General features: G+C 45.4%; 1 protein-coding gene across 1 annotated transcript; it reads right to left on the bottom strand.

Moving 5' to 3' along the window:
- Positions 1-1,697: 1,697 nt before the first annotated feature.
- RGMB (repulsive guidance molecule BMP co-receptor b) lies at positions 1,698-26,862 on the bottom strand. Its single transcript, XM_084882186.1, has 5 exons — positions 26,689-26,862; positions 25,674-25,749; positions 22,250-22,521; positions 16,669-17,177; positions 1,698-2,655 (listed from the first exon to the last, which is right to left on the bottom strand). The coding sequence occupies exons 2-5, from the start codon at positions 25,676-25,678 to the stop codon at positions 1,987-1,989; spliced, it is 1,455 nt and encodes a 484-aa protein (XP_084738312.1). The 5' UTR covers positions 25,679-25,749; positions 26,689-26,862; the 3' UTR covers positions 1,698-1,986.
- Positions 26,863-26,976: the final 114 nt, after the last annotated feature.

Here is a 26,976-nt window from a genome sequence, read left to right as displayed (position 1 = left end):
TTCTTTTCCCGACTATTAGTAGAGTGCTTGTTTTGCTTTCCCTACAAAAGACAAAGGTATATTAGTTATACACACTCCAAACTCATTCTAGAATTTTCTACTCTTTACTTCACTTTTATACTATTTGCACAAACATAGTGGTTAGAAGTACCTCCTTTCCTCTCATTTCTTCTCAATTCCAAAACAAAATTACTGGCTAGCTGTAGCTTTTGACCCAGGCACATGGTTCCCAAGTGAACAGCAGCAGCAGCCACAGTTCAGAGCAGACGGTAGGTAGGCCCCTAGTTTTTATAAAAGGATGACAAGTTGAGTGTCAGCTTTCTGGTGTTGAATGTTTGTTAAGCAGCAGGATGTCCTCATTTTTCCCCGACTGGCCCAATTATTCTTTCATTTGCTACGAGAGAGGACGTTTGCCACTTCTGGGTGAACTCACAGTTCCATCCTGGGATGGATGATGACAGCAGTTCACTAAGAAAAAGAACTTCAGGAAAATGGCATCCTCTTTTCCTGCCAGTTTGGGCCTCTGGCAGCGCTAACCCACGGAGCAGGGGAAAGGGAAGCCGTTACCTGGCCAACTGAAATTTAGCACAATCTTGACCCGAACTGCTATGGTATTTAAAGTTTATTAACTGTTGCTTACATTAGTGGAAACTTAAGGTAAAGCACAAATTCTATCACTTTTTCTTGGAACCAAACACATTTTGAGATACGACTCTATAAACCTACCTATTGTTTACTTTCTCCGTTAGTGCGCGTGCCTCGCCTGTTGTTTTCCTTTTGCAGGGTGGGTGCCGACAATGGAAGTGAGGAGGTAAGGAGTTTTTCTATTTTATGGGGATTTCACCAAGTTACATGAGCAACTGGCTGAATAATATTCACCTACAAGTGTTACGAGGGAGAATGTGCTTGGAAAGGGACCACCTGGGAAGAAATGCTGCTTAATGAGAATGTCTCGATTGAGCAGCACTTGGAGTCGGGCCAAGGAAGCTTGTCATTGACACCCAGTCCCTTCCTTCCATTCTGCAGACCAGCAGGTCAGACTGTGTGAAGGGCACCAAATACCAATGTTGAGGTGTGGAGGGCACCCAGAGTGGGAAGCTTTGTGATGGGATCTGGGCCTCAGTGGAGAAGGCTAAGAAAGTGGCCTCACATTAATTCTACAGCAGCAAGGCCTCATCACTAAATGTTTTTTTGTTCAATGCAAAGAGTTGAAAGGGGGGGGGGGGGGGAGAAACACTATAGTTTTAAAAGGGATATGGGATGAGAAAGGCTGACAGCTATGAGAGTCAAGTAAAATGCCTCGTTCTTTATGGATGAAATTGCCCTTTCTGACCTATAAAGACAGTTTCATATGGTTCAACTTAACATGCCATAAGTTCTCACAACAATCCTATTTAATAAGGGTCATAGCAATATTCCCCTGCCCTCTGGGAAAGTGACAGTTGTTAGGCTTCTTCAGCATTTGGTATTTAACTGCCAGAAAGAACCTGTAAGGAGTTAACCCTCCTTCCAATCAAGTGAGGACAGAAGAGGTGAGGAGCTCAAAGGAACAGGAGGCTGTACACGGTGGGGATCAGTAGCAATGGGGAAGGGCAGAGGGGGGTGGCCAACAACAGCTACACACGTCATCACTGGTCATATCCAAAGGGTTGCTGGGTATGGTGTCTCTGTATATGTACTTATACATACTAACCAGGTACACACATAAATATTTAATATATAAAAAATAAAGTGCTTTCTAACAGGTCCCCAGGCAGGGACATTATAAAACATTTCACAAAACTGCAAAATAAAATCGATACAATCAAAAAAACACTACATCCAACATATGCGAGAACAGTCAAACACAGTATGTACAATCTGGTGGGTGTCCCAGGACAAACATCCTGTCATATACATGGTATATACATATATACTCTTTTACTCAATATATTATGACAATATATATTTAAAATTTTTGTTATAGACAAAAAAAAAAGACAACCCCTACAAAAACACAACAAGGATCAAGCATGTGAGTCCTAGACTGAGAGACCCAGGGCTGCCTGCGCGGGGCGCCCCGTGCCCGCTGTTCGGGAAGATGTGCCAGCGTTCCTTGCGCGGGTGCAGCGCCTCCACGTCCTGCAGGGCGCTGTGGGCGGCGGCGGTGAAGTTGGCGTCGCCGGTGGTGAGCAGGTCGAAGACGCAGGACTGGAAGTAGATGTCCCTCACGGGCATCTTCTCGTGGCACTGCGCGCTGGCCGTCTCCAGTGTGTGGCCGGGCCAGGCCTGCGCCGGGGAGGTGTGGGGCAGGGTGTGGCCCAGGATGGCAGACACCTGGCCCTGCCCGTCGTCGATGCGCTCGCTCAGGGGGCAGCCGTTGACGCACAGCTGCAGGTCCTGGCTCTCCTCGTAGGCCATGGCCAGGTCCTCGGGCATGCGGATGGCGAGGGTCAGGTAGCGGCCCAGCTGCCGCACGAACACCGTGGTCCCGATGTGGCGGGCGTGCATCTCCACGGAGCGGCCGCTCTCCTTCTCCACGATGCGCAGGCTCTTGACCTCGCCGTCCCCGCCGCTGGTGCTGCCGTCCACGAAGGCCGCCGGCAGGTCGTCGGTCACAGCTTGGTACACCTTCTGCTCCGTGCACTCACGGTGGGCTTTGAAGATGATCGTGATCTGTGGGAGGAGGGACATGCACAGCGTTAACACAGCGGGAGGGAAAAGGACGGTGCCTCCCTCTGTAGCGAGAGCTTTCCTTACTCTGGGGTTGAATAGCTCGAGAAAAACTAAAAATTACAATCCTATATGTTTAGAATGAACATGTAACACAAGTCCAGGGAATGTGCATGAGGAAAATGTGTCTTGACTGAGAACAGTGTTGCTGTTGGGAATACAGGCAGTTTTTAGCGATGGTTTATATCTTGTCTCTTTCTGTAAGCAGATGAATGGTAGAGCTCTGATAAAGAAAAGATTCCTTTCTAAATGATGCAATTAACAATATACCTACCAGAACTTTGATTCCTAAGTTTCTTCATTGGACTGTAAAAAAAAAAAAAAAAATCCCACGACTAAACACTAATTGTGACCACTGGGGACGTAGCAGGGAGCTGAGGGGTCATCCCAGCGACAGCTACCACACAGCTACAAAGCAAGGGCCTCAGGAGAGATTTCTCTAAGTCCCTTAATCAAATGTTTCACATGACTGGCTAATCCCTGCGACAGGAAAATCACTTGGCAAATACAGCTCCCAAGCACTGGCGGAGAATAAATACCCTAAACCTAGTTACAGCAAATGTTTCCCCCACACAGCACACGGCACTTCAGCCTCCCAGAATCCTCCCAGCCAACTCTCAATTCTCCAAATTAAGCAGACAATTCACGGAGAAAAACAAGCAAACCTGACAATACAAAAGCTTCCCTTTAGTGAACCCACTTTCTTTCCTTAAAACAATTATTTTAAAAAACTGAACCTTTGAGCACCCAGGCCTCTAACACACTCAACATCTCCCGTGCAGGTGGTGGAAGGAAGGGGACCTCCTGGTCTCACGAGGTGGGAAAACGGTCCCAAAAACCTACGCTGTGAGATTTGTGTTCTTGTCAGTCACTGAGGTAACAGCTTATTTTTCTTTCTTCTTGGAGGAAAAAAAAAAAAAAGTATCAGGTGACTTCAGTCAAGGAGGAAAGTAGACAGGCCAGCACACTACAAATTACTCTGGATGGAGGAAACCACCTCCTGCAAGGAAACTAATCAAAACAATAGACCCTTGTTAAAAAGGCCAGAAAATGCCCTGGCCCCCTCCCGCCTCTCTCTCTCACTCTGAGTCCTCACCACCACCCTCAAGTTTATGTCTGAAGTTTTTTTCCTGAACTCAGCCAGCATTTGCTCACACTATTTAATCCCACATGTTCCCACTGGTGTTACTTGACTGGAATTTTCCAGCCATTTCATTTTACTTCAGCCAGTTGTAAAGCCAGATCTGAACCAGCTGCACTGCAGCAACTGGTTAAATTCATATCCGTTGTTTGCAGCTGCAACTAAGGCCAGACAATGTGCTATGAAGTGCTTGGATTTCTCCCTTCCTAATTACCCTGAGCCACAATTTAATTTCACCACCAGCCTTCTCCCATTTCAACACCTTAACAGCCCAAAGTGGGCACAGGGATGAGTTCAGGACATTGGTTGTGCATCCAAACATAGGACCTCCCAGAGTGAATGGGACTTTGAGCGAGGTATCTAATGAGACTATAAAATAGATTTGGTGGCTCTCAAGACAGTTTGACAAGATGTGTTTTTTTTTTTGTTTTGTTTTCTTTTAAGGCAAGCTAGGATCCCTTGCAGGTGAAAAGATTAATTCAAATAAATTCTGCACCTGAAAGATTCAAAGTTAACATGTTAAGCGCTCAGCCTGTTTTTCTTCTGGACAGAAAGTATAGGGTCAGACACTGGTGACTGGGTGCTTAACATGCTAATATAAATGGCTAAAATAAGAGTAATAGATTTTTCATATAATCAGTATCCTCGTTTTCAATTAGAACATTCCCAAAGATTCCACAAACCCTTCTACAACAACTAAGTAATTGTTTTCTGAGTCTAACAAAACTCAAATTTAAACCGACTTGTTATTTGCAAGAATTAAGACTTTTTGTTCACCTTAGAAAAAACAAAGAGGACTTAGTTTTGTTGGGAAAATAGAGACCCAGTTCCACAGAAGTTTCCAAAAAGGCAAGCGTGGGTCAATAGTGAGAAGAGCGGAGTCCTTCCACATGTCTTACCAGGGCTCTGCTGTTTTCACCGAGCCCACCCATTCCTACCCAGGACTCATTCAAACCCTCACACACTGTCCCCTGCTATGCCTGTGACACACTTTGCAAAGATCAAGTAAAACTCAAAGCTTGACCTCTGCATTGGTATCCACACTTACAAAATATTCCAGCTTATCTAAAAGATTTTTATCTGTCCAATTCCCTGGGAGTGATTTTCTCTGAGACACTGAAGCTGATATTTCTCATAATTCTCAGAGCCTCTGTATACAATTAGCTCATGAATCAAAAATGCTGAGGGTGATGCATTGATCTCAAAGCATGAGGGGGTTTCCTATGTGGTCCTCTGTAGTTTAAGTACGTACCTAGAGACACCATCCATGTAAATGTAGAAAACACTAGCTAATAGTTTCACGTGACTTAAGTTTTGACACTGAAGCTGATATTTCTCATAATTCTCAGAGCCTCTGTATACAATTAGCTCATGAATCAAAAATGCTGAGGGTGATGCATTGATCTCAAAGCATGAGGGGGTTTCCTATGTGGTCCTCTGTAGTTTAAGTACGTACCTAGTACCTAGAGACACCATCCATGTAAATGTAGAAAACACTAGCTAATAGTTTCACGTGACTTAAGTTTTGTAATGCAATTTCATTCCTCATATAATTACAATACAAGCTCTTAAACAGCAAGCACTCAGCCATAAAGGGCCAGAAATCATTTTCAGATTCTGTCTCCCTCTTCAGAAAAAACATGAACTCTTTTAAAACTTTATTCAAAAACTTCGGAAATTCCAACCTTTTGTATTTCCAACTAGCAGTTATCAGAGATTTATATAAACAGGGTATTCAAAATCATATTCTAAAGCTCTCAGATAATTTCAAAAACACCAGCTATGCTGCTTTCTTTCCTCCCTCTATGAAGAGATCCATATGCTGTAATAACTCAATTTGGCACATCTGTTCTATGCCACACCATTTATTATTGATGGATGGCATTTCTGTGCATTTAAAACATCAATGCCTTTTGTTAAACCTCCCCCACCCAGACCCTCTCCAACCCCACCTCAGACAAACTACTCCAGTTCTCCTCATTCATTTTTAATATTCACTCCCTGAGATCTTTACCACCCACAAGGTCTATCAGGAAGAGAAAGATAGCAGCTACAAATCAACCTTTCCACACATGAAAGCAAGAAAGACAAGGTTTGCTGCGAAATATCAAAATTTAGAGGCAGCTGCCTCTCCTTTCTTGGGGGGGCGGGTGGGGAGATGGGGGACAGGGAGGATGCATTTTTAAAAAATGAGGGAGCCAACAAAAAGGAAAACTCAGGCACTGTCTTGCCAAGATATAGACGGATCTTTCCCAAGCTCGATGGCCTTGTAAAGTGCTCTGCACAGGTTTCCAAACAGCAGAATTCCCCAAAGGTTGTGCACTTAACTGTGTGTGCTTGTTGCCTTTTGGAAGAAACATTTATCAGTGTTTAATAGGGCCCTTCGGCACTGCAAGTGCAGGACCTTCCGGGAACCCTCCAACACCAGAACTGGACTTCTCGGTCAAGGGACTCACCTTTCTTGGATTAATGGACCAGCAAAATAAAGTGAAATTGTCACAGAAATTAGCTTGGAACATGGGGAAACAATTTTGATATGGACCTGGTTAAAATTCTGCTTGTTAAAGGAACCTAAATTAATTTTATTTCATACAATTAGTTAATATGTCCCCTCCATCAAATTCTCTGGATGCATCACAGGTTGAAAAAATAGGTGACCCTGAGGGAGGATAAGGGACCCTTTCACAGGTACGTGGTATAGAGCCTCTACATTCAGTCCCGTGGAGTGAGCAAAAATGAAACCATTCCAACAAGAAAGAGCACGTGCTTTCAAGAAATACACATGCTCTATCTCCAGCTCTTAAACACCTGATCTTTACGCCTGAAGTCAGAGCCTAGGAAACTCGGAAGCAGCAAAATAGAGGCCTTTGAAGACTCCTTCCTTGCAGTGTTTTCCTGGTCACCCCCAGCCTCATCCCACCCTGCGACAGGAACCCGGGACATGTGGATCTGGGGGGAGCTGAGTCACCCATCCTGGCTGGGAGGCAGGTGCCTGTCCTTTGGTTATAAAAGGTGGGAGAACTCTGTCTCTTCCATTTTTAGGAGCAGGGGAGAGAAAAAGCATATTCATCTAGATCAGTGGTTCTCAACCTTTCTAATGCCGAGACCCTTTAACACAGGCCATGACCCACAGGTTGAGAACCACTAGCAGGTCGCTTAAGACCATCGGAAAACAAAGATATTTACATTAAGATTCATTATCAGTAGCAAAATTACAGTTATAAAGTAACAACAAAAATAATTTTATGGTTGGGGGTCACCACCACATGAGGAACTGTATTAAAGGGTTGTGGCATTAGAAAGGTTGAGAACCACTGATCTAGAATAACATTCTGTTTGAACAATTTCAAACAAAATCCAGGAGAGTACTTACCTATACGTAGCATATTTAATAAATGTTGGGTTGGTTAATAACTGATGTCAGCCGAAACCGATTTGGCTCAGTGGATAGAGTGTCGACCTGCAGACTGAAAGGTCCCGGGTTCGATTCTGGTCAATGGCATGTACCTTGGTTGTGGGCACATCCCCATTGGGGAGTGTGCAGGGGGCAGCTGATCAGTGTTTCTCTCTCATTGATGTTTGACTATCCTTCTCCCTTCCTCTTGGTAAAAAAATCAATAAAATATATTAAAAAACAAACAAACTGATGTCACTTAAAATTTTCCTTAAAATTAAAGGAAAAACATTTGCCAAGAAGGTGTGATCTCAATGAACTAAAGTGAACTTTTACAATCACTATTCAGCCTCTATATCAACTATCTACTACAGGAAGACTAAATGTAAGACTTAACAAAAGTGTCTTTTAAATGATTGTGTTGGACTAGGACAAAACAGTATACATGTTTAAAAGGAGGGTGGCAGATTAAAAATCTTACCCTTGACTCCTTTGAGGGTTTGAATGAGACTAAGAATCAGCTACCTTTAAAAGAGACATCAAAACAGGTTTCTCTCCCCTCAAAGTCTCTTTCCACAGAGCTCTGTTCTAGGAACACTTACAGGAATCCAGAGAAACGGAATGGATCAGCTTATTTATTCTTCACTGTTGCCCCAGGTAATACGTGTAGGAACAAGGGCCGCCTTGGCTGACGGAGGGGTTCTTGGCAGCAGACGGAGAAAGAAGAAACCAAACCAGAGGGAAAGACACCCACAGCTGAGGCTGCTAGGGTGGTCCAGGGCAGAAGCGCTGGGCTCCAAGGCTGCGAAGAGCATGCCAGAGTGAGGGAAGCAGGCCCAGGAATGACACACACAAAGGGACAGGCACGAAAACGCCCACTTCCAAAGAGTAAAACTTCTATTCACTTAAAACAAGGACGGCTGGAAGTGTAAATAGGCTCAGAGACAGGGAAGTTGGCTAGCTTCCTTGTACAGACAAGAGCTGGGCTGTGCTGAGCCACGAGAAAAAGGCCTCTGGTCCTTACGGTCTCAGCCACTCGGAGAACTCCACAGGAGCTTCTTGCTGGTTGGTTGTGCTCAGACTTTGCAAACAGGGAGCTCAGCAAATGTAGGGACTCACTATGCTTCTCGATGTGAAGTTAGGCATGTGTGGACAACACTACAGGCCCAGGCTGCCACTGCTGTGGACCAGAGGCTAAACATATTTTGAAAGGTGAGAGCCAGGGCCCTAAGCATAACTCTAGGGGTAAGAATCTGCCCTAGCAGGTCTGCCCCTCCCCTTCAGGGAGCTCACCCCTCAGGGGATGTGGGGGCAAAGCCAGCATTCCAGGCCCCAGAGGGTCTCTGGGCAAATGCTCTGGGCTTAGGTTCAGCACAGCTGTTTCCCAAACCGTTGGGGATTAGGAAATCATAGCCTCTTTAATCTTTTTTTTTTTTCTCCTTCAGTTTTGGGAGGTGATTAAAAAGGTATAAAAGGGCTTGATGGTCTTCACAATACTACACTCACACTTTGTCACTTCTAGGTTCGAGTTCTCAGGGTTATTAAAAAAAAAAAAAAAAAAAAAAAAAGGCCAGAAGGTGGTTAGAGGCCCTGACCATATATTTCAAGAAGTCAGTTACCAGGAATGCTACAAAAACAATATCCCTCTGTCTTCTTTTTCCTGAGGCAGGGAGACAACACTGCTTACGCTCATGCGCGCACACATCTGTGCCTATTCACACACGTCCTAAAATGGAAAGATTGAACCCTGACCCCATTTCAGCGTTTATGAAAGTGAGTGCTGAAATGCTGTCATATCAGTTCTATTCACAGTACACATGCTATATTCCAACACTGAGAGAACCCCAACAGAATTAGCCAAATGTTCTTTTGGCTCCAATTCTAAAAATAACCAGCTAACCAGGACATAAAAAACTCCTCTCTCCACAGAACCAGTCTCACCTGAAGTTCTTTCTAGACCCAAAAGCACCCGCTTTCAGGGCAAGGCTGTCAGTTAAATTCTGTATCTTACAAGTGTGTTGCTATTCCTGTTAGTTACCACTCACTGAGAAGGCTGAGCAGTTTCAAGAGTCCTTAAGTTACCCCACCCACAAGAACACAAAATTCAAAACAGTGGAAGAGCAAGTTCTACTGCAGTCAAAACAAATAAAGATGAAATGGGTAAGGTAGCATTTTTCATTGTTCAACACTGCAGGTGGGTCTTTTTGCATGCTACATTCCACACAGGCAGGAACTGTTTGGTTAGCGTTAGCTGAAGCCAACAAAAAAAGTACCAACCACCCAATGTCTCCCTCTCACCCCTTCCTCTCAAAATGTTGACTCAAAGAAAATTTAGCAGGGCAGAGAGAGACACTTGGAAATGTGACAGAAAAACAAGTTCTAACTCTCAGCTGTGCATCAGACTTGGCCTTGTGCCTCCGGCTTAAACTATGGAGGAGTGTGGATCTGTTTTAAAATGGCAGAGGCCCACGGGACACATGGAATCCTGCCGGGCGAGGGCAGGGCAAGCCTTGGGTTAACTTCACTTACAAATGGGGGGTTTGGAAGGTCCTCTCCTCCTTCTAAACCACATCTGGGACAGAATGGCACGTAGTCCCGGAGATTTAAAATGCAGGCCTTACAAGAGGCAGATACAAACCTGGTACAATGTTAGACAGTTTCTACTTACATCTGCTGTCTCTCTTCATTCCAAAGAATAGAAAGATGGGTAAAAGGACTCATTAACCAGAATATTTTAATGTGTACGGACAACATAAAGGTGAACCTTGTTTGGAAAATACAGCACAAAGAATAACCAAGGTAGGCCCATTCATGTCACAAAGTGACCTTTTCTACTTAAACTTACACTATACAGCTAATACTCCTTTTCCTGCTTTCTTTCCCACATGCATTTGGAAATGCTTTTTACCTCCAGGCAATTTGCTGAAACTATATAAAGCAAAGTTGAGTAGTTCCTGGGCCTAAAACTAGATAATCCAGTACACACAAGGGCCATGCAGGAAACAAAAAACGACAAATAAGAACACTACCACCTGGAATTATAGCTGATCTCTGCTCTTCTTAAAACTATTCTTCAATGGTACAATAGTTTCTACAATAAATAAATTCAAGTTAGATAAGGATATCTAAGACATGCTTTCATGAGTTTTAAAGGTGCGATAGAATCCTGAAAAGTGAATTTAAAAACTGAAGACTCTGATAGTCAAATTCTAGAAAGCTTTTTGGATTAAATCAAAGACAACAACCTTCCAAAAGTGGCAGCCAGGGCTCTAGACCCTACTAGGTTGTAGGGGGGTGAGGAAATGTGGGTGTAAATAAGGGGCTACTTTGACAAGTGGCTGGATGGAAAGGAAGACTGTTAAACTCCAGAAGTAAAATAATAATAATAATAATAATAATAATAAAATAATGACCCAAGACAAGTGACCAGGATGGAGGAGTGTGCTCTGGGTACAGCAACCCATCTCTCTGACCCTTTAAAAAAACACACACAAAAAAACCACATTATTATTTTTTATATATTTTTGTTGATTTCAGAAAGGAAGGAGAGAGCTAGAAACATCAATGACAAGAGAGAATCATTGACTGGCTGCCTCCTGCACACCCTCTACTGGGGATTGCGCCTGCAATCTGGGCATGTGCCCGTGACCTGAATTGAGCCCGGGACTCTTCAGTCCACAAGCTGATGCTCTATCCACTGAGCCAAACCAGCTAGGGCTCTCTGGCTCTTTTTGGCACCTGCAACAACTTGCTAAGTAGTTGCATGTGGAACCAGCTTATAAATGTGGGCCACCAATGTTCAAAAAAAAAAAAAAAAAAAAATCCTGAAAATGGCTGATTTTACACCCCACAATTCTCCATTGACTGCTGCAAATTTCACTTACGTGCTTAGAATGCGGCAGAACCTGCATTCATCCCACACCTCCCCCACACAGTAGGTGCTTTGATGCTTGCTGGTTGAAACTCAGAACTAAGTCATAAATTTTATCAGATAAATTATTATACTAAGCAGGGAGCTACAACTGCAAAACTCTTTCCCTCCTGCTCCTCAATATACCTCAACTAGTCTAGCAACTCTAGTAATTTCTGTAAAACAAGGAGGATCAGGACAAGGAGCAAATCTTAGAGAGATGGCAAGAATTACCTCTATAACAGATAAGTCATAACAAAATAAAGAGCAATCTCAGATTTTAAAGATCGGTTACAATGTATCTGCAAAGCAGTTGTGCTCTCTGGAAGGAAAGAAAATGTCCCCTTGCATGCAAGAACAGTGTTCATATATTTAAAACACTCCTGCTGACGGGAGGATGCAGCATCTACCTTAGTCCACAGTGTAGCTCACACTGCATCTATCTGTGAAGATACAAAAAACAGATGGGTTACAGAAACTTGGCTCCAAAAACAATGCCCTAGGCCTGGGGTCAAGAGAGAACAGTTTTCCAAACGTTGATCCAGAGATATGCTTAAAATGACAGCGGAAAGACTTCATAATGCAGGCACTAACTCTCTGATTTTGTAACCAACAGAATGATCCACAACAGGTTTACATGCCATATACAGGTTTATATGCCAGCTACACGCAAAGAGGCACCAGAAAGAAAGAAAGGACCCAATGCATGCTCTAGGACCCTACAAGCAAACCAGGGAACATGTTGGGTTTACAGTTTGAAGTACATAGTAAGCAAGAATGAACCAAACGAACTAAGTCTTCCTGTATCTCCCATCATCATCCCAGTGAAAGTTTTCATTACTTCTAGAAAGAGTTTAAGAATTAGGGATAATTAGGAACTTTTAAATATATATATAGAGAGAAACTTGAAGGGTAAGGATCTCTTCTCATGCTTTGGGTAGTTGAGTGCTACTGCCAATGGGGATAACTTGAAGCTGGTGGCCCGTGGTGACAGCAAGAACATCTGAGGCACCTCAGTGTCCACTCACCTGGCCAACAATTACCTGGCTTGGTCAAGCGCAAAAAACACAACTCTTTCCCAAATGCAAACTGCCTTATGGTAAACCACCTTCTCTCACTGAAGGATGAAGCACAGGAAAATCTGTCATCTCCAGCTCACCACCCCCGACATTTGTAATTCTGTCTCAATGAAATTGGAGGATAAAAAAGCTAAAGAGATGGGAAAGGACATGCAATAAAAGAAAAAGCAAAAGCAAAGCAAAAGTATCTAAATTACTTTTAAAAAATAATTTTTTAAAATAACACCATTGTTTAGGTGTGCAATAAATGTATACCTGAAACTTTTTTGAAAAGAAGTAATTTTAAATGCACCTCAGGAACTGATTTTTTTTCCAGAACTGTGATTTTAATACTATAACCTATTAGGAATATAGCATATTTGCAAAATACAGATCCTTTCATAAAATAATTTGTATCAAAATCACTTTCTATAATCACAGCATATACAAATCTTTATTGCGCCCACTTAAACAGAGATACAAAGAAGCACACAGGAGTTGAAACTGAGGGACTGGCCAGGGGAATGTGGAAGAGAAGGTACAGGAAGGAGTCAAGCACTTCCACAGATGACCTGTTTATTCATTGGTGTGTCCGGCCCCTAGCCTAGTGTGAACTACTCCTCCCCCCAAACAAAAACTGCTTTTCTTTCCCAAGTAACCAACCCTGCCAGTTCTGAGCTTGTCCTCTCATCTCTCCCCCAGTGCCTGCAGGTCTGAAGCGCCGCCTCTCCAAGCCAAAGGTGGGGAAGATGGCCCAGAGCTGATGTGGATCTCAGCCCAGGTGTGTAGCTGTGCCAGAAACCCCTGCAGCCCCGAGGGGTGGAGAGATGAAAAACCAGCCCTGGCCTCGGAACACTCCTGCCTGGCAAGATGGCCAAGCACACAGTCTGCTCCGGAGAGGGAGCCTCGCAGGCTGGCAGAGGACATAAAACCCTGGAGGCCCTGAGAAAGCACACCTGCGCTCACCGTGACAAATGGGGGGACGGGCCGCACTGGCCAGCACTGCAGGCCCAGCTGCCCTGAGCTCACTGCCTGCATGTGGAAAGGGGGAAAGCATGGCTAGTAAATGGTCCCTGGAGTACAGAGGACTTCACACTTTTCTTTCCTTTTGTTGTTTACATATCCCCCAACTAAGTTTTGTATTTTTGTGATAAGGAAAAGTGGGCATTGAAGGTCAGGTAGAGCTCACAAAGCAAAGCTTGAAAGTAGCCGAGACCGGTTTGGCTCAATGGATAGAGCGTCGGCTTGGGGACTGAAGGGACCCGGGTTCAATCCCAGTCAAGGGCATGTACCTTGGTTGCGGGCATATCCCCAGTAGGGGGTGTGCAAGAGGCAGCTGATCGATGACTCTCTCTCATCGATGTTTCTAGCTTTCTATCTCTCTCCCTTCCTCTCTGTACAAAATCAATAAAATATATTTAAAAAAAAAAAAAAAAAAAAAAAGCTTGAAAGTGCTTGCTCAAGAAGCCAGGTTCCAGGATAAAGAATTGTTTTAGGGATCTTACTTCCCAAATACCCAGGTCTAGTGCTTGAGTTCAGTGCTGAAGGCAGGGAAATAAGTAGATGCTTAAATATGACTTCAGTATCCTAGCTGATCAGTTTCATCAATAACATTGGTCAGTCTTAAAGCTAATGACACTAAGCACATGGGTCATTAAAAACACTTGACCAGTACCTGCAAAATGCAGTGCTAGGTTATCCAACAGCTGGTCTACGTATGTGTACAAAGCTTTGGTAAAAAAAAATCTTCTGAAAGGTTTTTTTTTTTTTTTTTTTTTTTTTTTTAATACTATTGCATAGATATCAAGGGGGGAAAAAACAGATTCTTTTTTGAACTTATTTCATAAGTACTTTTTGCCTCATAATGTTTTTACTTTTATTACCATCCTTTTTTCATTGCTTAGACTTTTTTTTTTTTTAATAGGTTTTACTTTGGCCCTGGGTAGATAAAAGGAAATTGTATTGCAAAATTTTAGGTCTTCTCTTATTTTCATAAGCAGAGGTCAAACAAGCATTGAGAGAGACCTTCAACAGTAACCTTCCAGATGCTTCTGGGGGCTTTGGAGAGAGTTACAACGAAAAAGGGGGAAAAAACAACTACTAGAGGTCGTGAAGCTATGGAGTAATTTGTTGAACAGCATGGTAACCAGATGTGGGGAAATACTTTCCAATAGTGCAATTAAAGACCAAGCATTCTCATCATTGGCCTGAATTTATGTCAAGACAAGACCCCCAACCTCATTTCTTTAGAATGGATAAAACCTTTGATCCTTAACAAACTGTTAAGAGATAAAACGGTGTACCTTTTACTTGCTTATTTACTAAAAACTATGATAGGCTCAACCACAACTGAAATGGAATTATCTAAACAAAGCAATTCAGTGTCAACAATTCCATTGAACCAACATTTTCCCATGCACATAGCACTTATAATCTCGATAGTATTGTTTAAAGACCACCACCTCTCTAAGTCCTCAAGTATTTGCACAATCGTTGCTGATTTTCCCCATTCCCAATGGAACTGCCTTCTTGAATTTCCAGTGTTACGTTTTCCCCAATTCTTAATCTCAGGTTCTGTGACCTGACTGCTTCAATGATGGATTTTTGGCCATGGCTTGTCCTAAAACTTCATAATTATATAACTTTACATCAAAACATAGCAAGTACATATTTTAATGTACAGATATAAAAATTTGCACACTTATAAAAACCAGAAAAGGAAAGTTTATTTGAGATGTAGGATTTGGAAAGGCCAGCTTGGGCTTGTACTGGGACTGAAGTGTAAACATTTTTCAGTTCCCCTAAGATGTCTGCACCACTGTAATAGACTTTGTTCAGAGCAATGACTTCTAATCTCAGATATGTGACACCCCTGGGTGTCTCCAGATATCTCTGGAGGTGTTACAAACTCCCTCCACAAAATGCCAAGTAAAATAATTAAAATTCACTTTAAAAATATACCACACAGGTTTGGAGGCAAGGGAGGGTGTCCTGGAATCAAAAGGAGAGTCATAAGTATTACAAAAGATTGATCCTTGTCAATTATATTTTAGTATAAGCCAACTGATGAATAAACAAAATAAATAAAGGAAATTAAGCAAGATGATAGTCTACATGTGTGATTTTGTGGTTGGGGAGAAAGGGAAGGAGCTGCTTACTTGGGACACTATTTATTATGGAAAACCCTTGTGACCTCTCTACTAGTGAATGAATTAGTGCCGACTGGCGATTGAAAACCCAATTAGTTCCTAGCATGTACTACATGCACTTAGCAAGAATGTTTTTTCTTAAATTTTTTATTTATGAGAGAGAAAGAGAGGGGGGGGGGAGGGAGAGAAAGGGAGAAAGAGAGAGAGAAAAACAATATGCAATGTGAGAGTGGAACATGGATCAGCTGCTTCCCAAAGCACCCCAACAAGGGATTGAACCTGCAACCTGGGTATGTTCCCTGACCTGGAATCAAACCTGTGACCTTTCGGTGCATGGGATAACACTCAACCAACTGAACCACATTAGCCAGGGCAAGAATTTTTAAAACATGCAATACCTGACTTAAAAAAAATGACAACAGCCAACAGAACAGCCATTGGGTGTAAATGAATCAAAATTATACCTGTGTTCGTGTGTGTGTGTGTGTGTGTGTGTGTGTGATCAGCAAGGGGTGCTACAGAATTTTAGTAGTTACTTTGTGTGCCACAAGATGAAAAAGGTTGAAAATCGTTGCACTAAGATATTGACACCTTAAAGTTGATTTAGAGGATTCTGTATTAGTTTCTTTAAAACCAACCAAGCAACAAGAACTACAATACTGGCAGCTAGGAAGGGCAAGCTTAACTTAATTTTGCCAATTTTCCTCTCAGCTTCTCACTAAAATTGTTATCCTGAGATTATACATCACTACTCTACAATATCCAATTCTTATTTCCTTGTTCACCACAGGACAGTGACTAACAGACTTTCAGGTTTGCCACTGGGAAGCTGGCTTATAACCATTACCTTTTACCAGAGCTTCCAAATTTCCAATAAAATATATTTCCTGATGGGTTATTGCCCTCAGGCTTCACAGCTTTCTTTATTCAGAAAACCTACATCAGTCAAATCTGATAAATCTAAACATGGAAATCCTCGAGTCATACACAAATGCACTTAAAAAAGACGTCACTGAAAAAAGCAATTTTTCATTAAACAGGCCTGCCTTTTCCCAAGAGAATCCAACATTACCATTCACTTTTTATTTTTTGTATCATTGCCTATTCAAATTCACACACACATTTTTCATAAGCCCTAGAATTTCACCAAGAAACTCCTTGCTAATTTTCATTTAATCCTTCATTCACCCAGCTAACACTGCTTGCCGAGAAGACCAAAGTTCCTTTTCAATTTTCCCAGGTTGTCTGAAGAGTCAGACACCTGAAAGGTCTAAGTAAGAAGAAGAAGAAAAAAGTATACTTGCCTTATTTGTAGCAGTAGCACTGGATCCAAGGACCACGGGCACATTCGTCACTTGAACCGAAAGGTAATTATTATCTATGAGTGGCCAGGCTCCTTCCACTTTGCACGTCTGGAAGTGATCCTTGAAAGTTCTAAGGTGGGGATCTCCAAACAAGCCACAGAAAAGGTAATTAGGAGGGTTCTGGTCCCCTCCCCTGAGTTCTCTGACTCCCGAGTGGCTGTGATAGTTACAGGGGTCATGGGTCACTTCAGGGTTGGTAGAGGATGTGGGTCCGTCCTTGGAACAGTTCCTCTGGCTCATGAGGTCGCTGATACCCAGCACAGCAGAATGGTATACCAGGTTGCCACGGCAGGCTTTTGAAGTTCGCTGGGTGCAGCCAGCATAGGCACGCAGGGCCTTGCAGAACTCGGAGTCAAAGCCGTCAATGGCAGAGTTCAGGTGTGAAGTCAGGGACACAAAGTCTGTGGTACATTTCTGGATTCGACACTGGGCTGGTTGTTGGCAGTCACCTGTGGGAAAGAGGTAAGACCACACATTTTTAAAACGCTTCATAACTTCCTGAGCTACATGAGAAAATGACATTCTCCTCTGGGGACTGTTTGTTCTATTTCATATCCTCCTATTTTAAGAAGGCTTTCAGAAATAGGGTTGCATTGTGCTTCTGTGTCTCACAAATTAAGCCACTGGGAGAAAAACTGCATGCAGTTAACTTAAAACTTTATAGCATCGGCCATTGTACATGACAATTTTACCAACTTTGTTGTTGTTTATGGATTTTGAGAAAGATTCCTTTGCTCTAAGGCCAAGCAAAAGATGTGAACTTTGTTTTGATTTTGAAAACTGCGTAAGTAATTTGCTTTGGGAAGCACTGTCTGTGCACAAAACCACAATTAAAACTTCCACAACTCAGGTAGGGGAAACCCCTACAATATAGCATGATTGGCTAAAACATCTTTACCTGATTCTAGTACAGCTAACAGAGAAAGAATAACAAGAAGAAAAAAAAAAAATCCAGGCACTAAATTATTCTGCATTTCCTGATAGAGGTTTATCAACAAATTGTTTACCATCTGTCACTTAATCTCCTGGTTTTCATGAAGTATAAATGTTCTCTTAAAAAAATAGAGATACATTTGACCAAGCTATGTATTCACTTCTCCCTTGATATCCATCACCCTGGGATCCCAGCTCCCAAACAGTCCCACCAGGAAAAGTACACTAAACAAAAAGGACACTGAAATCACACTGCAGAAACAGATGTTTCCAACTATTTTTTTCCCCTTAAACACAACAGAATTCTTAGAGTTATCTGAATGATTTTCTCCTTAAATCAACAATTCATATAAACTTAATGGCTCCAGCAGAGTGATGAAATGAAGTAATGGAAAATCAAGTATTACTGCCCTACTATTTTAAAAAGTCAATTTTCAAATGATGATTTGCCACTAGTTCCTCACATAAAAATTTATAAAACCTCTCAAAGCACAAAAATCTCAAGAAGTGCCAATGCTAGGTCAGTCACGTGCACCAGTTTGTTTGTTTTTATTCTGCTCCATAAAGTGGGACACTAGAATTACTGAAAAGAGAAATTCTTTCCTTTGCCATCCACCTTAAACTTTATAGACAGGAACTGCAACAGTATTTGTGTTACACATTCTTTATAGGCCTCTGAACAATGGAGCAAGTCTCCATCTCCTCAAGTCTAACATTCCCCATCTGAGAAATGAGGAGATTGCTCTAAAATGTACTTTGTGACCTTTTTCAGGCATAAAATATCTTATTCTAGGTGGAAGGAAACAGTCAATAGAGTGCTGTTAGATATGTAATTAAAGATATAAGCATATCAAAGTTCAGGATAATATCAAGCTTTAGGACTTCATCTTATAAAGACTTACTAAAAATGTTTTTAAATAAAGATTAAAGATATTTTTTAATCTTTTCAGTAGTAAACTGCTTTTACATCTAAATTAAACAGCCTGTAATCTGTGTTTGGCTTCAGCTGGAGAGAAAAGGGTAGGAGATGACCACTTCTCAAGATATCTCCCCAAACATTTTCTTACATTTCAAAGTCCAAAAAGGGAAAAATGTTATAGTCTTGATTGGATAGTCACTTTAACTTGAGTTAAAAAAAAATAAAATATTAATCCCAAAGACATCTTGTGTCTGGCCTATTTTATGTTTGCTCATTGCAAAGTTAGCAAAAGCAGCTGATATTTATAGAATTCCTCTCTCCAAAGTAGATCAAGTCATTTTTCAACTACTTTTACTCACCCCCCCCCAAAAAAAAACCAAAAGCAAAATTAAAAAAAAAAAAATCAAACAAAACACCCCAAAGTCATTAAAGCCATTTAACAGATGGGAAAACCAAGGATTTTAAGTGAAGGCCTTGTCCTGGCAGAGCATACACAGCGGTATGAAGCCCAGGAAGTGGGCCTTCCCTCCAATCCCGTTTTCCTTTCTCACACACCATGTCCCCTATATTCCTGACTCTCAAAATGGTACTTGCTAAAAAAAAAAAAAAAAAAAAAAAAAAAAAAAAAAAAAAAAAGAAAAGAAAGAAAGAAAAAAGAAAAAAGGTTTAAGTAACTACAGTATCACATTTTCCCCTTTTAAATCATTTTCACAGCAAGCAGAAAGCAAGGAAATAAAAACTGGGCCCAAATCACTCAGCAATGAAGAGCCCTCAGACTACAAATAAGTGACAGCACAAGAACTTTCCGCTAAACTGGCAGTGCCTATTTGTTCTTTTTATGGTCTATAAAATATATCTGAGCGTACATTTACTTATAATTATTTCAGATAGTCATAAAATATCAAAAGTCAGAAGAGCATGGCAATGCAGATGCAATTGTTGGGAGGGGAAAGCAGCAGCATTTAGAGGCCAGCTCCTCTTTCCATTCCTTCCTCATTCCTTCTTCCTAGCAGGCAGGTGCTGATTCCTTTGAGAAATCTCACATAACACAGAACTCCTTGAGCTCTTTTGTTTGGATGAGGTTTCTAACAGCCCTTTGGAGTGGAGATGATTGGAGGGAGAAAAGCTAATGAGAGTGAGAGTGCATTTGGGTCAGCAGTTTCAGCCTCATCGCAGGCTCCTGTAGAATGACTAATTTGCAGCATACACCCAAAATATCCAGGCTTCATGAATTTATAATGACAATGCACACTTTGCCTGTTGCAGGCGGTAAAGTAAGCCTCCTGTCAAAATGCCAAGACAATGCGGAGCAGAAACAATCTCAGGGATGTAGCCAAGAAGGCCATGAGGTGTGTGAGTAAGCATCTCCCATACTGGATCGCCAGTCATGAACTGCCGAGGTTTGCTTAGGAGAAGAAAAGGCAAATAAAAGCACCCCTTTTTATTTCTTAAGGGCAGAGTTCAAAATCTGCCGTTACAGGTATCTGTTTCCTTGAGTCAGATCATCTGTGGTCAGAGTGACAGCATTTTCCTTCTAGTTAATGAAAGTGCGAAAGGATTCTCAGGCGTAGAGCTCTCTCCTTAATGATTCAGACATAAAGACCTCACCATTTAAAACAGCTTCCTCAATGCCGGGACTGCACGTGTGAATCTGCAGCACAATCACCAGTTTATAATAAAAGAAACGAGATATGCTGAGGCTGAATTAAGTGAAATATGGAGCCATATGGGGCGCTGAGGCAAATTATATGGATCCAGGCATAAAACATATGGTGGCCCATCTGCAGAGAGCACTTTGCTAGGCTCCCTGCTCTGAGAAACAGCCCCTGCATTTCAATGGCACCGCTCTTCAAAGAAATCTCTCAAAAGGAGCCTCCTTTCTATAGCCAGATTAATTGCTCCACTCCCGACAAGCTGTCCTCAGAAATCACTCACCACAGCAATTCTGGGTAGAATCTGATGGTGACTTTAGCCAGGGCATAGTAAGATACTGAGAGGAGTTTCACATTGCTAGTTCTTGAACGAAGGCACCACAATTTTCTAAACCTTTAAAACCAACTTCTTAGGTCTTTCATGGGCCAGCAAAGAAATCCTCAAAGACCACATTCCAATCCTGTCATGGGACCCTACAGCAACCAAGGGAAACAATATCCCAGCGGACAGGAGGGGCACACAGTCCCACCTAGCAAATCCAATTTCCATTTCAAAAAAAAGCCCACGCCTGAACATTATAGACACATTTTCCCCCCACACAAAACAACCCCGACTATATCTTTTGACATGTCATGAATTTTTTTTCCATGTAACTGTTAAGCAGATTGACATTACTTTCCAAAGTTCTAAAGTCACTAATTGAAAGGCTTAATCACTACATTCTTCAGTAAGATTTCAGTTTGTTTTCCCAAGTGACACTTAAAATGCAGCTGCTGTTCCATCACAATGCAAAGTTACACAAAGTAAATTAAAACCCCTCTCCTCAAATGCCACATCCCCTCCCCCCCCCCACTCCCACCCACCCCCATTTCTTAGAAGACCTCCAGGGTTTTTAGCACCGGCTGGTATGACTTAATAAAAATTACCCTTCCCCGCCACCCCCCACCCCCCACACTTGGGTGGCTTTTAAAGTTCAGGGTTCTCCAGATCTGAGCATTGTGACTACTATCATACAAATACAGGACCAAAAAGATGCGGGGGGAGAGGGGGAGGGAAACGTATCTAACGACAAACAGTTCTCCAACTAAAAAATCAATTTATTTCAATTTCGCACTTAAAAACTTGTCTAGACTAACTAACTCCTAGAAGTGGTCATAGTTTGCAAAGAGCATCCTAGATATTCACCCCCCCCCCCCGTTTTATTGAGAAAGTTTGAGACTTAACATTGTGTCAGTGAGAGGATTTTCAACAGACACATAGTATCACAGGCTCCTCACCGCTGCTTCCACGGGGGAAGCAGCATCGGCCTCCTGAAGGCAGCGGATCTGTCAAGCAACCCCTCCGGAACACGCAGCCAGCCAGCCAGCCAGCCAGCCAGCCACGAAGCACGAGTTTTCTTTCCCAAAGACACGGAAAGCTGGATGGAAAGCAGCTTTCGCAAACACGAAAGAAACCCCTTGTTTGAAGACATGTTAAGTTACTTCGACATTAACCTCCAGTTTTAACAAACGCTGGTGAAAAATCTTTCCATCTGGTGCGATTTCTGCGCCTCGCCGCCGCCACCCCCACCCCAGGGCAGCGGCAGCACAAGGCTCCTTGTCTCCCCGCGGCGGCGGCGGCGGCGGCGGCGGCGGCGCGGAAACCTGATCCCGTGCCTTTCGGTAAACACCAGCGCGGGGAGCAATAAAGCCTCCGGAGCGTTTGTCCCGGGCGGCCGCCCGCCCCCTACCCCTCCGACAGGCGGCTGTTGGAGGGGAGATTCACCCACGGTCCGAGCCTGGGGCCGGGAGGGCCGCAGGGATGGGGGGGTGGGGAGGGGGGGGGGAAGAGGCCTCCCCGGCGCCCCGGGTGTGTGTGTTCCCGCTGCGGCGCCGCCAGCCCGGCCAACGTGCCCGCCCGGGGCCCGCGAGGCCTCGCCCGGCCCGCCCGCCGCCCCCGCCCCGGCGGAGCCTCGGACCCGGGGGCCGCGAACAAAGCGCTCGGCCCTGCGCCGGGCCCGCGCGCACGCGCCCGTACCTGCGGGGAGCAGCCCGAGGCTGAGCAGCAGCAGCGGCAGCAGCGGCGCCGGCGGCGGCGGGCAGGGCCGGGGGCGGCGGCGCGGCTCAGCCCCGGAGGCGGCGGCGGAGGCGGCGGCGGCGGCGGCGCAGGAAGGTGCTGCTCTCCAGCCCATGCCCGTCCATGCAGGTCCCGTGGGCTCCGGCGAGGGCGGCGGTGCGGGCGCCGTGGCGGGGCCGGGGCCGTGGCTGCGGCATGGGCCGGGGGACGCGCCTCGCTTCCTCTTCTTCCTCCTTCAGGCCCGCGTCGGGGACGGGCCGCCGCCACCGCCGCAGCAGCGAGCAGCGCGCCGCGGGCGGAGCGAGAAGGCGGCGGCGACGACGGGGCGCAGCGGCATCGCAGCGGCGGTCGGAGGGAGCGGGAGCGGGAGCGGGAGGAGAGAAGACACAAAGACCGTGAGCGAGTGCGGAGTCCGGCCCCGAGAGCGCGAGCGCCCGGCCCGGGCCGGCGTGGGCTCCGCGGGCGTGGAGCGCGGGCGTGGGCCGGCAAGAGGCGCACCCAGCCACGGCGAGCAGCGGCCTGCCGCCCGGATCTCTACGCGGCGGCGCCCGGACCCATCAATCTCAGCCCCTCACTGCGGCCCCGCCTTCCCCGCGCCAGCCAATCCGCGCCGTCTCCACCCCCGCCCTCCCATCCCATTGGCTGCGAGCGCAAGGCCGCTGGACCCAGCCCGCCGCTTGCGGGGCCCAGAGCGCCCGCCCCTCCACGCCGCCTCCTGCCTTCTGCGGTTCAGTAGGAGCTCCGCGCCCGCCCGCTGCGCGTCCCGTCTACCGCGCCCGGGCGGCCCGGCCTCTTCCCCGCTCTCTCTCCTCTCCCGTCCGCCCTGCCGCGATGTACTGCGTCCCCGAATGTAGTAGAAAGAGGAGGCAACCGCTCTCTCTGGCCGCCGTTACAAAGGAACCGGCCTTTGACCGGCTCCTAGAATGAATGTTATTGGGTTCAACTCCACTCCCAAATTTTTCTTTTTTCCCCTTTTTTTAAAAATCACCCCACTCTGCCCTTCCACCTCCAGCTCTTTGGAGGAAAATAGGGCGCTTTTTATCCAGCGCCAGGTGGCAAATTCCTTCGCTCCTAATCACCTCTGCAGAACCGCGTTTTCGAACCTATTGCGGGGAAAGCTAGCATCCAGCCACTTTGCAAATCAGAAAGTGATCCGCGGGTCGGAACGGATCAGATGGACTGGGAAGGTGCCAGGCAGCAGTGCGTGGCTCCGGTAATGCTCTGCCTTTGACATTTCCCTCCCTGAAAGCGGCTGGGCGGGGTCTGAGAGTTGGAGAACTTCGACGTGTTCGGTTACACTTTACAGTGTAATTAGATTAATGAGGATAGCCAGCCTTTAACGCAGCGCAGAGTAATTACGCCATCATTTGCTGTTGCTTAGTGGCTTTTCCACAAATTCATAGCAGATTAATTAAATGACAGTTCAGTTTCTACTTTTGCAATTGGATGGGCCACGAAACGAGGAGAAAAGCTAATGATCAGAAAAGGGGTTGAAAATAGGTCCTAACTTGTTATCAGTAGGTGTGAAGTGGTATCTAATCTCTAGAATGGCTTCAAAGTCTGGGAGCCACTTCCTACTGTCCTCGCCTTTGCCTTTCCCCAGATAGCTCAGGGCTGCCATTCTGAATTCACTCACAGTATATCCAAGTCGCAGTAGGCAACTCTACCTGCTACATTTACTCATGATCTCTAAATAGGGATTGTGTATCAACCGCGGACATGTAAATATTCCACATGTAACAATGTGCAAATCAATGGACCAAGGATAATTGAGGGCAAACCCATCACCCCAGCTTACTTATTAGACCCATTACGAATTGAAAAAAACCACTAGATCCTTAATAAAGGATGCTATCTTTTTACTGTAACTTTTCATTACCTACTGCATACTATGATGACACAAGTGGCAAACACACCTTTCATTGCCCGTGATATACTCCAAGCTTTGCATACGTCCACAATATGCTAGATAATAGTTTCACCGTTGACTGGAGACATGACTTTTTTTGGGGGGAGTTAGCTGATATGATTTTTAGATAATACTATAGGGTAAATACTATTAGGCCAAAAATTTACTCTCTTGCAATTATGACATATTATTAATGAAATAAAATTAGTGAAATTTTGGTAAACATCTTTTAAAAGTAATGAAATGTAAACACCTTTTCAAATTATTTTGGTAAAAAAAATAAGAGTTAAATTGTTTCTTTTTCTTTAACATAAGATTTAATTCCACCGCTATAAAGAAGCATCCCACTGAATTGAACATACTTCAAAACACACAACCAAGAGATAAGGATCAAATTCAGTTTAGTTTGTCTTTTCACCCCTGGTGATTTCTATGACTTTCCCTCCTACCTTTATTCCCTCCCCCCACCCGGGCCCCATCCTGTTCCATAAGTACATGGGTGCTCTTGATTTTCTTATCAATAGAGGGCGCCCTCCAGTCACTGCAAATCCTGGTGTGAAGTGGAACTGCTCTAGAGGAAAAACTTCATTTCTTCTAAGGTGCTTTATTGCTCCTCTGTTGTAAAATTTGACAAGTTCAAGATTTATAAGCCTAACAATTCACTTTTTTTTTATTGCCGCCTAAGTGTTCAGCCGGCAAGAGGAAAATGTTAATTTTCACAATTAAACCGCAAGTTGGTTCATATTTTCAAAACTTTAACTCAGTTGACACACTGGCTGGGTAAATTCGGCCTGCTAGCAAGATCCCGAGTCCGCTCGGAAAGCAAGAGCGTGCGTGGTGAATGGTTGCCTAGACTCTACTGTGAATGGTTACATCCGCTCCTCCAGCCCCAATGCTGCCAGTTGAGTAGGGCATTAAGACTCCACAAAGAAAAATCTAGGGGGAGGAGCTGGGACACAGACATAAAATTGATGACTTATAAAAGTTTTACATTTTAATAAGAAAAAAATACCGTGAAGTGACAGTTTGTACAACTCATAAATCCTCCCCGATTCTTGCCACTTGTACTCTCTCTCTCCCTTCGTCTTTGTTTTCAAGAAGGGAAGATGAACCCAAAACAGTGTACAAATAGGGATGATGCACAAGTGGGTAGAATTAAAACGCATGCCAGCAACACCGGTGGACTCTAAACAAGATGAGGTTTCTGTTTCTGCACCCCAGTTCATATATTTCCATTTCCCAGCAATCTAATACGAGGGTCTCTGTCTGCTGAACAGATCAACTGGGGCATCTAGGAACCAGGACTCAGACCCGGGGTTGCGATTTGTGCAACCGATTCTAGAATGAGGGCTCCCCCGCCGCCCCTTTCTTCCCTCCTCCCCCCACCCCAGTCCACAGTGTACGGAAAGCGGGGGCTGAAATAGCCCGGGAGTCAGACCGCTGGCCAGTGGCAAGCAGATCCTGGGTTGTACTTACATCATGTTTAACCCTTCCGCTCCTGGAGGGGGCTGGGCGGGATCAGGGAGCCGCGGAGCTCGGGCGCACGCAGGACCTGGGGGTGAGAGAAGGGCCCCGGAGCCCGGCGTGAGCGCTGCGCCCCCGGGAGGAGAGGCCCGGGGCGCGCGGGAGGCGCATCACCCGGAGCGGAGCGCACAGCGCCGGACCCCGGTCCCCGCGGGCGCCGCCGCCACCGTCCGCGCCGCTCGGAGCGGCAGGTGCAAAAAGCATTTGGGAGCCGCTTGCCAGCGCGCGGAGGTAATGCGCTTCCTGTCCATTTATCTCAGGAAACCAGCGCAGCCTTCCCTTCGAAACAGAATTAACCTCTCATTAGCCAGCCACTCGCTCCCCGAAAAGGGCCTTAAAAGCTTTCCCGGCTCGCGCTAATGTGTTTTAGGCTTTTCTTCCAGGCAAACGCAGCCAGCCGCGGCCGTGACTGCCCTCAGTCCCTGGGCTTCCTCCGGGTTCCCCCCCGGGGGAGCCAACAGCAGACCTCCCCGCAGCCTCAGGTCTGGGGAACGCTGGCCAGCCAGGATCCCTGTTTGGAGCCCCGGGCAGACCCTGCATGGACTTCATGCCAGAAGCAGCCAAAACAAGTTCCCGCTAAGTCCACGGAGCCGCCCCTCACATCAAAACCCCAGCTCCCTGGTCCTCTGGGGGAGGAACTTGCATGGCTGCGGGGTGGCGGCTGCTGACCGCCCTTAGGAGCCAGGGGCACCGATCGGGGACTCGGGGAGAGGGGGAGTGTGAGCCAGGATCTAGCGGATTCCGGGAGCGGAGAATCAAACGTGGTTCTAGATCTGCAAGTGGCCGAGGGGGGCCCTTGCGGAGCAGCTGGGGTTTTCGCACCCCGGCCCCCTGCCGCCCGGAGGCTGGCAAATTTATACCACACAGGTGGACGGAGACCTAAATACAACAGCCCGGGCCGCTGCCTGCCGCTCGCCCCCCACGTCCCCCCGGCCCACCGCAAACTTCAACAAAATAAACAACTCACCACAGGCATTCCCTTGTCTGCAGCGCGACGCCTGCCAGCTGGGAAAATAAGCCGCAAGCCACGCGGCCGGCCGGGCGCGGAGGGAGGGCAGCGCGGTGCCCGCCTCCCCGCTCCCGGTGGGGGCAGCGGTACCCGGGGCCCCGGAGGGAGGCTCCGCCTTGGGGACCGCTCTCCCCGCTCCCCGACGCCGAGTGAGCGCAGGGCGAGAGGCTGCACCCAAGCAATCAGCGCGAACTCTCTGACACCTAGGGGAGGGGGCGGAGAGGCTAAACCCTCAGTTCCAACCTG

The sequence above is a fragment of the Pipistrellus hanaki genome, assembly GCF_964339955.1.
Source record: "Pipistrellus hanaki genome assembly, chromosome: 4".
NCBI classification, from domain to species: domain Eukaryota; kingdom Metazoa; phylum Chordata; class Mammalia; order Chiroptera; family Vespertilionidae; genus Pipistrellus; species Pipistrellus hanaki.
The sequence above is the reverse complement of the archived record's forward strand: the minus strand, read 5'-3'. Positions and strand labels throughout refer to the sequence as shown.